This window comes from Zeus faber (genome assembly GCF_960531495.2).
Source record: "Zeus faber genome assembly, chromosome: 3".
Lineage (NCBI taxonomy): Eukaryota > Metazoa > Chordata > Actinopteri > Zeiformes > Zeidae > Zeus > Zeus faber.
In genome coordinates this window covers 19,789,118-19,803,416 of record NC_137190.1, presented here as the reverse complement: position 1 = coordinate 19,803,416, position 14,299 = coordinate 19,789,118, and the positions used below count along the sequence as shown (strand labels likewise).

The window sequence follows — 14,299 nt, the reverse complement described above, 5'->3', positions numbered from 1 at the left end:
GAAGGTATTCTAAATGAGGAAATAAGGTGAGGTGACATAACTTGAATGACAACCAAATATTACCATTTTGATATTACAACTGTCTCCAATCTAAATGTGCTCTCCATCACACACAAACACGCACGTAGGCGCGCACGCGCCCGCGCACACACACACACACACACACACACACACACACACACACACACACACACACACACACACACACACACGTACCGTTGCGATGAGCTTGTCGACGCAGTCGGGCGCCACGCTGTGGAGGTGCGTGAGGTGGAACTGCAGGTGGACCTTGTTGTTGAGCATGTCCTGGCACAGCGGGCAGCGGAACATGGGCTGGACAGAGTGCTGGGTCATCACGTGCATTCTGAGACGGTTCAGGTCCGTGTTGGTGAATTTGCAGTAGGGGCACTGGTACATCTGGAGAAAGAGAGAGGGTGGAAAACAACGCGAGGGGGAAGGGGTTAATAAGAATGCAATGGGGAGACTGGAGAGCTTCCCAATGAGAGAATTAGCGCCGTGGATGAGGGGTAAAAATGTATGCCCCCCAATCCCGAAGCAGGATCCCGATCCCCGGGAATGCAGAGCAGCCGGTGACGCCGAGCACCACTTGGCACGCACTTCAAAGTGTTCTCATCTGTCAAATACCATATTGATTTTCCACCTTTTGCACAATTAACCCTGCAACTACAGCAGAAAAGGCAAAACTAATTTTAAGGAGATATTAAAAAGGACCCGCGCACTATAAAAGAGTCAGCTGGAGTAGGACCTCAAGAAAATTCTAAGGAGTATGTATTTTTAAATCATCCCCTTAATTACTGCCGCAACTTTTTTTTAGCCGCTCTAACAAGATCACAGTAATTGAGGACGATATAACCATCGTTTGATTAGCGAGAGTTCATCATTTCAAAGAGTCTGGCGAAATGGAGATTTTAAATTTTTTATTTTTGGGCCGTCTTTAAGGGTCGACCGCCGCTGTAAAAAGCGCCCGTTTTCCCGGCGCCCTCACCTGCTCCGCCGCGGCGCTCTTCTCGGCCGTCCTGGGACGCTTGGAGGAGAGGGGGCTCTCTGCGGCGTCCGACCGCGAGGAGGGTCTCTTGGAAGCAATTGGAGATTCCGTCTGATCCCTTTCCAACTGGCCGGACAATGCTGAACACACGGACAGAAGAAAGAAGCGCGTCAAGGCAAACGTGGACACTTGGACAACGTGGATCTGGTAACAGGGCAATCAATGTGTGAGGTTCCACAAGATTTGATGGGACTCAAGCAAAGGAAATGTAGTCAGCTCAAGCATGTCCGCTCACGAGTCACCACAATCATTTTGGCCTCTGTGGGACAAGGCACACAAACATCACGCTCCCTCATTAGATTTCATCCAGTTCCATAGATTCTCAAAAAGATGACGACACAAGCACTATATGCATCAAAGTTGCTGCCATTGTCTCAACCGCTGTCACATGACCTTTTATGAAACCCACAATAAAAATCGAACATTGGACATTCTTCAAAAGCTTTGCATGCATGTGCCTTCATATATTCCATCATAACGGGTTATTAGGATTATGGGTATGTATGTATGTATGTTCAGTGGACACATAATCTCATTCCTCATCAAAATAGGTTCAAATTTCATCTTTGCTTTATGTTTTTACCAACCGGGCTTTGACAGTTGTGTTGTCTAAGGGGTCCCAATCATTATGCCAGAATTCCTCTCTGGAAATAAATAAAACCAACATCCAGAATGAGCAAATTACATTTGGCCCCAGGAGGGCTGAAGATCCTGGATTGGGTTTCAATCATTTTTGACCCATAATTTGCATGTGAACACGCCCCTAGACGCCGTCTGACTGGAGTGCAGCCGTGCTCAGGGACAAACCCGACAGGGGATGGGAGGGGCTTACCTGCCATCTGTCAGGAAGCCAATCAAGCTGGAGTATGACAACATACAATATCTGACTCTACATAACCGAGAGGGTACATTTTTCTCTTTAGTCTAAATGGAATGGTATCAAAAACGTTAAAACTGAAAAGACTGGGACCTTTTAAATGCCATCAAATAGGGACTGGCGGCACCGTACGCGAGGCTTGAAAACAAAATTGTGTCCAATCAGTGAGGAAAGGGACTGCTGTGTGTTGATTTGGCAGCGAGCACTTTGAAAAGTAGTTGTCCGTGCAATATCCTGACGGAGAAACATCGACCTGCGCTTTGACCGTTCTTGGAAAATCCTATTCCTATCCGCGCCTACACGGCAGTGAATGCCAGTGAAACTCTCCACTTAATTGGAATTTTTGTACCCGACTAAGCCTGCTTCAAGTGTCCTGTCACTCCACCCAAGTGGACTGTGACAGAGTGGATAGGACGATTGGAAAACCCCTTTTCAGCCAATAGCCAAGCAACACTAGAATGAGGCTACAACCAAAACCCTTCAGTTCACTGAAAAGAAATCAAAGACAAAACAAATCAATTAAAATAGTTAAGAAACGGTAATGAGCGATGATGTTCAAGGGGTATTTTGAGCAGACGAATGGGGGTTAAAAAACCCTTTTTGTATACAGCCTTCAAGTTCTTTAACCCTCCAACCTTTACCTTGCTGGACAATGAAAGCAAACTATGAAAATGCCATAAAACGCTACTAACATTACTTCCATTTCTAGCAAGTCCACACAACAAATGCTCCTGCTGGGTAAATGATTGCTGTGTTCCTTAATAACGATAAAAAGACAGTGGCTCACAGAGAGACAGAATCAAGGTTAAGCCAAAATAGTAAAAATACTCGACTATGCCGCCACTCGTAAAGGAGCTAAAGCCACGTGGAGCCGGCGTGGGTGAGCGGGGGAGCGGCAAAGAGCCTCTAGAATTCAGTGTGAAACTTAAGGAGGTGTCTTGCCAGCTCCTAACGAGCCCATAAAGAGTTAAATTTGGCCTGATTTGTACAGTCCTGGAAGGGCAAATTGAGAACAGGGGGCATCGGTGAGGGAGGGTCGGTTTGGCCAGTGGCTGGGGGTTGGGGGGCTTGGGTCAGGTTAAAGAGGGCTGACCACGATCCTGCTCCAGACATTAAAATGTCAGCTCCAATCAGGGCGGGGGCAGCTGAGCTGATTGCCCAGCGGGGGACCCCCAGCTTTTGGACAAGAGCAGCCGGCGAGATCTCCCAGAAACGTGGTGCTCCGCCGAGGAGGCCCCATTAGGGTCCAGTCACAGCCAATGCCATTAAACACATCCAACGATAAACAAAGGAAATGTTAAACAAAAGGAACCTCCCATTCGCTGACATTAACCTCTCAGTCATGACACTGTCCTTGCCACTTCCCCCCCCCCACCCGCCCACACTCCACTCCACTCCTACTTCCTCCGCTTCTGCCGCGCTCGTCCCCCGAGGAAAGACGGAGCCGCCGGCCATCTTGTTTGTGAGACTGTACACGGGTTATACCTGCCGGTGTGTTTTCAAGTATCCTCTAAGTCCGACGATGGAGTGGACGAACGTCGGAATTAAGCTCAAATCTAGCTTCTCTATTACCAAAAATAAATGACCTGCCAGAGAAAGAGAGAGAGAGAAAGAGAGAGAGAGGGAGAGAGAGAGAGAGAGGGAGGGGTATCAAATGAATAAGAAGTGAGAGTGCTGAAAGCAGCTGTCCACTGAAGAAAGTGTGAGTGTGTATGTGTGAAAGAGAGACAGAGACACATAGAGAGAGAGAGGGAGCGAGAGAGAGAGAGAGAGAGAGAGAGAGAGAGAGAGAGAGAGGGCGAGAGAGAGAGAGAGAGGACAGAGACTTTTCTGTGTCACGGCCAGTTAGGACTCCATAAATTTGATCAATCGCTTTCTCTTAAGAATCCCCAAACCCATTTGTGTCACCAGATCCATGACTAACATCCAGCTACTGTTTCCTGTTTTTCCCTGTCAAGAGTGATGGAAAAAGAAAAAAAGAAAAGAAAAAGATGTTCAGACGAGGGAGCGAACCAGAACAAGGTACAACAATAAATGTAGGATGAGTTTTTTTGCTTGGACTGGTATCAGAACATATATGCGTGTGTGTGTGTGTGTGTGTGTGTGTGTGTGTGTGTGTGTGTGCGTGTGTGTGTGTGTGTGTGTGTGCGTGCGTGCGTGTGCGCGTGCGTGTGTCCTTGAGCCAAACTAAATCTATTTACAGGAGCTATGATCAGAACATAGACTTTTGATGGAGGGAGCGGTGCCTCCTTTCAGAAGATCACAGGCGTGCATAAGGGCATTTATAAGAAGTATAATATCCTTGTATAATATCCTTGTTCGCTCACGGGATCCTTTCACCACGGATGAACATATAAACAAAGAACCATTAAACTACCTCTGGCTTTGCTCTCTAAAGTCACAACTGCCGCCCCCCTCAACATTGGCAGCATCAGGCGCGGAATGAAAGGCGTATAACAAAGCTATCTTGCAAAGGATGCAAATCTACCATGGGTGTGTTGCTCAATCATATCCGGATTGATCATTTCGGGGCTTCTGTTTTGAATACAACTAAAAGGGGTTGAGGCGGCAGTGTGTCGTGGCGCTGTGTGAAAGCTCTCATGCAGTGGCAGGCTGGATTAGTGACGCTGGGCCACGTTCACATGGATTTCACCAGAGACAGAGAGCCAGGGAGAGAGAGAGAGAGAGAGAGAGACCACTATGAGGGCCGGTCTCTCCCTCTGACCTCCTCTGCCTGGTCATTAAACACAGAGCTACCATCCACACCAAACATCTTCTGACAGATACACAGAATGGGCTTTCGTCTGAAAGCACAAAAGGCAGGGCAGGAGAGGGGGAAAAAATGCACAAGTCAATTAGGTGATTATTAATTCATGGCCCTTTTCCGTAAACCAGGGGCTTTTGTGCTGTCGTGTCCCGTAAGTGAATTGGACTTTGGCACCTTGTCTCACCTCCCGTAGCCCGGCTGCATTACTCAGGCGGCAAAGGGGCTGTCAGCACGCTGGCCCGGGCTCAAACGCAATCACAGCCTGGTTGTGCTTTCCAGGCGGAAAAAGATGACGGCTGGAGTGACCGGAGGAGGGCAAAACAACAACACATCCTCTGCCATGGAAGAGCAAGCACAGCTGCCATCGTGCAAATTATCTACTTGGAAGGAAGTGATCAATTCATGACAGATAGAACTTGGGTTCGGCGTTATATTGAAACGTAAAAGGAAGCGGAAGAAGGGAAGACATCTCGTGTGTGTATGGGACCAAAGACCCTTTCACCCGCCGGCAGGTTGCTCTAGGTCTGACTCTCTCAGGCAGGTCTGGCACTGTCTCCCTCTCGGGCCTGAGGAAAAGAGACGTGGAGGCCGTTCTCATCTCCCTGGCCCCCTATTCCCAAAAGACCAGGGGTCCAAGCCGGCAGCCTCGGCCGTCCGCTCCAAAAAACACACAAAAACACAACAACAAGTGAAGCTATGATGTCAGTCCATGTCAGCCAAGGCTACAAGGCCTTTCTGCCACAGATCTACTGAGAACACTCACTCCCCGACCGTCTCATCAGCCTGGGCCGCGTAGAAAGTCTGGGGTTCTCCATGTACAACCTGCTCTCCTCAGGTCCGTGTCTCTTCAGGTCCGTGTCTCCTCAGGTCCGTGTCTCCTCAGGTTCATGTCTCCTCAGGTCCATGTCTCCTAAGGTCCATGTCTTATCCGGCCCATGTCTCCTCAGGTCCCATTCTCTGTCCCACCTCCACCCTCAGCCCTGCATAAGTATTATCTTTTCCCCTTTCTGTTTCTTTACCTTGCGCGGTACCTTCTATACCTTTCTTTTTCATCTATATACCTTCCGAGAGCCTTAAGCAACGGCGGCTGTATTTCAATTCGACTAATGTTTCTTAGGTAACTACTTCACATCAATGCATTTTCAAATAAGGAGTATGACAATCAGAATGCCATGCTGAAGCATGTCATATTGGATTTCTCACTATCCTTTGTATACAACAAGGCCTTTATTGAAATGCTGTACTGCACAGAAAGAGAAAAAGGGAGAGAGAGAGAGAGAGAGAGAGACAGAGCGAGAGAGAGAGAGAGAGAGAGAGAGAGAGAGAGAGAGAGAGAGAGACAGAAAAGAGAGACAGAAATGGAGTGAGATAGAGCGAGAGAAGAGAGGGAGGGAGGGTATTTTCATAGAGAGTAGTGTGTAGGCCTAAAGGCACAATTGCAATAAGGACGAATTCAAAATGAATAAATTAAGCAGAAATATTAATTAGAGCCAGTGTCGTTCATCTTGGGGCCAGTGGAAACGGGGACTGAAATGACGTTCACCTTTAGAGGACGTTCCCAGACGCTGCCGCTCCATTAGACTAGTGCTGCTAAAACTCATAAACACCCGGCTTTCACACAGTTGGCCTGCAAACAAGGACAATTTATGGTCTATTATCTTCAAAGACAAAGGGAATTAGAATTTGAGGGATGACAAGCGCTCAGTGTACATGATATGAATATGTCAACGTTTTTTACTGCTCTCCCCCGACTTGAAGCCACTTACTTAATATTCACACTTAGAAATCAGCGACTAAAAGCATTAACAAATCACCAGTATACAATGGGCGCGTCATTCTAATCCTACAGGTTCGTTAAAACACTTTAGCATAAAAAGCATGACTACTTGAAGATCTTAGATGATCCACCATGTGGTTTGTATTTATTTCATCCGGGATTTATAAAAACTCTCCAGTCTATCTCACAGCACATAATGCAACAGAGAGCAGGTTTAGGCACAAACTGCAGTTCCACTCTGTTGCATCTAGGGGGTGCTAGTCCTCATCATAGCCAAGCTCCATCATCCATTTGCCCTTGTTTTCCACAACAAACATATAAAAAAGGGTAATGCCAGTGTGTGTCCTGCCCTGCGCAGTGTCCTGTGTAATTAAGTGTGTAGTGTGTTTCCTGTTTCTATTTTTGGCACTATAGTGTCCTATGTGGGCCCTGTGCGATTTCGGAGACACGGCTGTGTAAAGCTTTACTGTATATTTGTGCACATTTAGCAGAGGCACTCATTTATTTTATTGGTGATAGTACTTAGTATACACATATGTGCAAAAAAAGCAGGATATTATTCCGAAAGGATATAACTGTGCCTTATACTGAATAATAAAAGCCATCATTTGACAGTCTGCATTTCATTTTTTGCTGTCACTGGTTGCTATCACTGCAGGATAGAATAGAATAATGATATACTGATTAAATAATTGCATGTTGCAATGTAAAAATGGCAATATAGGTCAATGCAGCTCGGAGGTGAACCAGAATAACACACGGATGGATCACAACGCAGAAACAGGCGGTGCGATTGGATTGCATCTCGGAGATCTTGCAGTTCAATAATACGTCAAAACCGCTGAAGTTGCAGGACACTGTTCCCTAATTTGCCTTATCCCCGTCCACACTATCTCATTGGCACTTAAAAGTGACGCTGGAATCCGAGTGACACGCCCGCGTGTCATTTTTAGCTCCGTGGACTAGTTCCTTATTTTCAAAGTGAGGAGTATGAGAGGAATTATTCATAACACCCAACCTGCAGAAACATACCCACGACCTGAGAAACATACAGAGAGCGAGTGATAGAGCGAGAGAGAGAGAGAGAGAGAGAGAGAGAGAGAGACGGAGAGAAAACGTCTTCCCTTCCCGTATAACTTACACTCTAACACCCTTTCCATATATTTATGTTAAACACATCAAATCGTATTGTGGCCAATTTCACCAGGGTCCTCCGGTGCATTAACTCTCCTCCTCTGCTCACCTCCTTCTTGGACTTATCACCTTCCCTTCTCTCTCTCTTTCCCCCCTCTCTCCCCCTCACCCTGCTGCATGCCTTCATATTCCGCTGTATTAATATGCTGTCCATCCCTAATTAAGGTATGGATTCCCTCCATACTCCATCACTGCTGTGTCAGCTGGGTGAACAAGACATGGGTCGAGGGGAGAAAGGCTCACAGTTGGCCATTTATAAATATTTCATTCAAGAGAAATTATACCTCGGATTACCTGTTTGGGAAAAGTGGACACATTTCTGCTGCAGCCAAAAATTAACTTCATAGTGTATAAGTGAGTATGCCGTCTTAAAATGGCCGCTCTACGTCACAACTCTATTCTGTCATCATGCAGTATACTCAAAAAAAAAAACTTCACGGTATATGTATGATGTGTTCAATGCTTTCACAGAGTATGAGTGATATATTAACATTTCCCCACGTTTGCCTGCACAAATGTGTGCAAATGTGTGTGATCTTCAGGATAAATGAAAAGCAACAGTGAAATGAAGGCGTCTATCACACAAACATATGCATTTTACAAGAGCTTCTGATGTATTTCTAAATGATTTTAATGAGGAGCCGTGGCACTAAAAAGAGAAAATCCGATTGACAGTGGCTTTAAAAAAGGGAAGGAGCCTTTCTTCTCCCGGCGCTAATGCTGTCTGTCTGACAGTGACTGTCATTTGTAAAGGAACAATGTTGCCGCACTCCGTTTCAATAGTTGCATGACAGGGATGAGAAGAAAGACTTGAATAGTTTTAATGATGGACCTCGGAAACGGCTCGGAATCAGACGGCGCGAGACGGGGGCCCCTTTCAGGTAGTCCTTTAAATAACAGGTAAGAGGAGACACGCGAACACGCGTAGCGCTGGCATGTCTGCCGTGCTGCCCAAACAACTGCTCCTCCGACTTCCTTCTTTTCCTCCCCTCCCGCTCTGTCTCCCCAAAAGGACTTGGAAACTTTTGCCAAACGCACGCGGCGGCGTCCACCACCACCACCACCACCACCAGCGGCAGCAGCAGCCGCGGCAGCATCAGCAGCAAAGTAAAAAGTACCAAATAGGACCTTCCATTGAACTGGGAGTGTGTAGTGACAGCCTTACTCCGCTCCGAACCCCCTCCGCCACCTTCTCCCTGACATCAAACAGAAGCCAGACCTGCTTTCCTAATGCACACGCTATTTTTAACTAAGCGTTCCTAATAAGCTGCTGGGAAGCAGCTGTAAATTTTTTATATGCAAGCACATCTTTCCTTTGTGAAAACACAGAAACACACTTATTTTCGTGATTAGCGACTGACAGAGGGGAGGAAAGGAACTGAATATGCTTGTATCAAATTGCATGCCTTTCAAAAACGAAGAATCCTAATGCGAGGAGTCGTCTTCCTGTGCACCACAGGTATGAGTGAATTATTAATCGGCCGGCTCATTTTAATGCTTTTTAAAGTGCCTTATTTTGATGTGCTAAAACATACTTTTAGCCATATTCAGGCAGGCATGCATATCATTATTTCCTCCATCAAAGAGGAGTGGTGCCCTTTCAAAGAGCACAAACAACTCAGCCTCATTTAAAATAGAAGTTCGCGTATCAAAGACGTTTTACAAAAGCTGAGCTTCAAACAGTGTGATGAACTTTTTTTTTCTGCCGCGGAGTAAAAAAAAAAACCCGAGGTGTGCAAAAGGTCTGCATTGTTTTCCAGCTTTTAACCTGACTAGTCTGAATCAAAACATCCTGCAGTAACACAAGGAGTTAGACGTGTGATAAGTGTCTGCCAAGGCCCGCGACTGCTCGGTGTCACCGTCGGTGCTATGTCGCTGAGCAGCAGACGTGCCAGCCACCGCCACCGCCTTCCCGACATAGTCAGGAAACTAACTGCGACAAAGTCGACCAACAAATACATTCAAGAAAAATCGATTTGTCTTAAACGTGCAAAGCCTTGTACTGTAAATATGACTTATACTGTAATAACAACGCAGTGATAATGCTGTCATGAGATAGCCGCACCGATCCGTTATAAGCCATGCCCACACTGTAATATGTATACATATTTTATAAAATAATAATACTTATAACAATAATGTACAGACATATCAAACTGTATTCATATTTATATTCAGTCAATACTTAGATCCAATACATCCTCACTGCCACTTAGCCCCTGTCATATCCTTTTATTGTATTTTTTTGTACTTTCTTGTTACTTTATTTGTTTGTTTACAATTCTTAAAAAAATAATCAGAAGTATTGGGCCAAGTACATTGTCATGTAGAAGTAATTTGGTAATAATAATAATAATAGTAATAAAAATTGGTGCACTGTAGTGCAAATTGACAAGTAGCATAGAGAAATAATGTTTAATAGTCAAGAAATATATATATATATAGATATATATCATTTTATTATAATTTATTTCCATCTGGTGCCTGGAGTGCCATGCACCAGATGTATATTTTTGTATATTCTGTATATATATATATATATATATATATATATATATATATATATATATATATATATATATATATATTCACACAAAAAATGCGTTCCTGTTAACATTATTTTTCTATGCTACTTGGCCGATGCACCGATTCTTACCATGACAATTTCCTTCTACATGACAATATACTTGGCCCAATACTTCAGATTCTTTTATGACAAACAAGATATAAGAAGAAACAAATGAACAAAGTCACAACAATGTACAAATGCAAGGCTCCATTATCCTCCAGTGTTAGACATCAGACCGTGGCTGTAAAATCACCATTCCTCTAATAATCATTTGTCTCTTCTGACAGAAAGTCCCTGCACACGTTGAGGGATTGCATAACTGTTTCGGGGTCGGAGAAGGTGTCAGAAAAGGCTCCAGATGGACTTCATATGAAAATGACCATCCAAACCTTCTGCTTCCAATGAAATTATTATCTAAGCTGCAACAAACTCTCAGTACCATTAGTGGAACTCTGGACTAACAACACGACAACATTTAGAACGCTCCAACTCCAGTTGAAAGAGTATGTAGATCAAAGATGAAGAATCCTAATAATCACAATTAAATTCCACTTTTTATCCTAAAGAATACTTTATGTTTAACAATGCAATGTTGCGATAACATATACAGGGACCTTAAAAACAAGTTGAACACAGCTCTAGGCTCCGGGCCCTTGTGGGCCCATTCTGCACTAACCAAACTTTCTTTCGTATAAGAAAACCCTTCCATAAACATTTTGAGGGTAAACGTGTGGATGAAGAAGGTGAAAAGAAAGTAAAAAAAAAAAAGGCCTGAGACACCCTCACCCAAACCTCAGCTCCTCTTCCGTAACTTCCACCCATGCACAAAAGTCAAAACCTGCAGCTGCTGTTTAGAAAAGTATGCAGATAAAAATACCACAATCTGAAAACATTAACACCACCGAGTGTTTCTACCACAAACAATTACTGAAGGTTGTTAGTGTGTGTTTGTGTGTTTGTGTGTGTGTGTGTGTGTGTGTGTGTGTATGTGTGTGTTTGTGTGTTTGTATATGAATATGTGTGTGTATGTGTGTGTGTGTGTGTTTATGTATGTGTGTGTGTGTGTGTGTGCGTGCGGGCGCGCGCGTGCGTGTACAGTGACGTTTAGAAGGGGGCCGTCCTGTCACATGTGTGTGTACACAGACGTGGTTCAGCTCAATTTATGCGTAACAGGCCCCTCTTTCCACATTTCCACCCATTGAAAGTTGAAACAAAACACGAGTCACATGACCACATCACCCCAATTGACAGTTGAACCCAAATGATGTGAAAGGAAAAAAAAAAAAGAAAAGAAAAGAAAAGAAAAGAAAAACAACAACCTTTATAAAGCCTTAATAATTGAATTAAATGAGTGTTTCTTGATAAAAAAAAAAAAGTGTATAATTTCATTAGGCTGAAGCCCTGTTTGGGTGCCCACTGTGGACCCCCCCCCCCCCCCTCCCCCACCAGTGTGTGGAGTTGTAAATATCGGCCTTACCTGTCCCTTTGGTGAGGTCCTTGTCCCCCCCACTCTCCCTGTCTTTGGTTTGGTCCTCCTGGTCTGTGGTGGTCTCAGCAGCCGCCTCCACATCCTCGCTCAGCTCTCCTGGAGGGGGAGGAGAGGACGGGATATGTAAATCACCACGCCATCAGAATTGGTGGAAGCACTTAAAGGGACGGCAGCGTTTTTTTCCTATAGGAGCGCACAACAATTACATTCGCTGACACGCAGTTACAAGGTTAGCAGACAAAGAGGGCGGAATCCGGCTCTATGCCCTGTGCCATTTGATCACCAGGAATAGATTCTAAAATATATTTTAATTATTATTATTATGATTATAATAATTATGATTATGATTATTATTATTATTATTGTTGTTGTTGTTGTTGTTGTTGTTGTTGCTGTTGTTGTTATTATTATTATTATTACCATCCATTTATAAAAATGAAGAAAAAAAACATTGGTGCACAAAAAATATAAAAAGATATTCTTATACAGCAATCATTAAACACAAAGTTAATAATATGTTTTTATGCATTTGTTTTTCATTTTAGGTGTTATTATTGATTTTTATATACTTATAAAAACATAGTGCTTCCAAAATTCAACCGGATTTGTATTTATTCATTAATTCAAAACCACAACCTCTTTCTTGGCTTCTTCTGTCTGGTATGAACACATAGACCAACCCACACGCACGCACACGCACGCACACACGCAAGTCCACAAACCCGCAAACCCACACACACACACACACACACACACACACACACACACACACACACACACACACACACACACACACACACACACACACACACACATTATGGTTCCCAGTTGCAATCTGCTGGGCTACTGACTAATGTGAGCCTGGTTTCACCGCTGCTATCCTATCTATGATTGCAAAAACAAAAATCATAAATATTTAAAACTTTTGAAGAGCCACAAATCATTTCATTTTTACGCCAGGTCAAAGGCGGAACTCCCCTGCAACCACCTTAAAAGCCTCCACTCGATTGATCAGGCCATTTAGGAGCATTGAAGTCCAAACAATGGATCGCCGATAACGCCATTTGTAAGTAACACAGAGGAAAAGGTAGCAAAAAAAACCCAGATAGTAAAACAGCCATCAATTTTGTTTATTCCTCTCCGGTGCCCTGTGAGCATCCCCTCTGCCCGTTAAGTTTATTTAAAAGTAGTCGGAGTTGCGTGCAACAGCATTGATTTGACAACAGTAAACTGGGCTGCGGTCAATACGGCCTATCAGTTATTACACAAGTCAGCTAATTCGCAGAAAATGTACTTAAATGTTTTTTTGAAAATGCTTCCATGCTCAGATCTCTACTCCATGAGCTATTGATGTATTGACAATGCTACAACGGCGACTGACATACCCTGCTCAAGCATTCAGCCCTGGAGTCACACATCTGAGCTGAGCTCACCACTGCACCGCCAAAACCCCCGTCATAAAGTTACAACACCCAGTCTCCCCCTATAGTTAATACACCTCAGATCCCATGTCTCAGCTATGCTCCAAAACTCCTTTGGAAGCCATGAAACACCTCTTTCCGGAGTTCGACGGCTATAAAATGACCGCTTACACTGTTTTCGGGAACATTTGGTGCTTACTTGAATCACACAGATCCACAGATTCAAGCATCTGATTATTTTTGTATCTCATGGTATAAAGGTTCATAGTAAGCGCCAGGCATTATGTCAGTGGAAATTAAAGAAACTACTTTCAAAAAGGCATTCAAGGATTTATTGAATTAAATAAACTTGCGATAAAAAAATAAATAAAAGCAAGAACTATTAAGTTTCGATGATAATTCCATTGTATATCGCTATAGAATTCTCCTAATTACAAAGCCAAAATTGACAATATAGTGTTTGAAAGACAGCAACATTTTACCGAATATTTTTTTTTCAATCCTTAAAAAAATAAATAAAATACAAATAAATAAACGAGCTAAATAAGAACCTTCCTACTTCTCCTGCTGTTTGCTCGCATCTTGCTCGGAAGCGTCTGGGAGCAGAATGAATTGGGGTATGGATTATGTTGTTAGGCGTTATTGCCAGACGCCAGTGGTGATTCCGTTTAGAAAAATGGAATTCAAATGGAATAACTGGCTTCCAAAAAAAAAAAAAAAGAGAGCAATCCTAAGATCCCACTTGCTTTAATGTGTTTTTTTTTGTTCCTTAATTTTTACCATATTTATATGATGTTTCTAAGGCAACCCCACAACCCCCCACCCCCCCCAACCCCCGCTGGTGAGGCGGTCCTGAGCCATCGCCCGGATAGAACCGGAGATCTGCTGCCAAGTCCCCAAATCCCATCGAGCAGGCGCCGCCTGCGTAAATCTGCACAAACTCCCGGAGAATTAGAATATTGTACAGCTGCACGAGTGCTCAGATTACAAAATAATCCCCAGGTAAATTTCTTCACCTTTAGAAAGGGGGAATAGGTATCACTTCCCGGCGACATGACACTTGTGGATGGACTAATTCCACGCCAACACTTTAAATGTGCCTTAAAAACGACAAACCGTGATCCACTGCCACAACGTTC

The 14,299-nt window shown here is 44.0% G+C and overlaps 1 protein-coding gene across 1 annotated transcript in view; it reads right to left on the bottom strand.

Moving 5' to 3' along the window:
* Positions 1 to 14,299, bottom strand: part of zfhx3b (zinc finger homeobox 3b) — a 146,426-nt gene that overhangs the window by 14,397 nt on the left and 117,730 nt on the right. The window contains exons 6-8 of the mRNA XM_079997369.1: positions 11,728 to 11,835; positions 1,007 to 1,146; positions 217 to 417 (exon numbers count right to left, since the gene is read on the bottom strand). Of these exons, the coding sequence (XP_079853495.1) occupies positions 217 to 417; positions 1,007 to 1,146; positions 11,728 to 11,835 (449 nt within the window). The remainder of the gene's footprint in view (positions 1 to 216; positions 418 to 1,006; positions 1,147 to 11,727; positions 11,836 to 14,299) is intronic.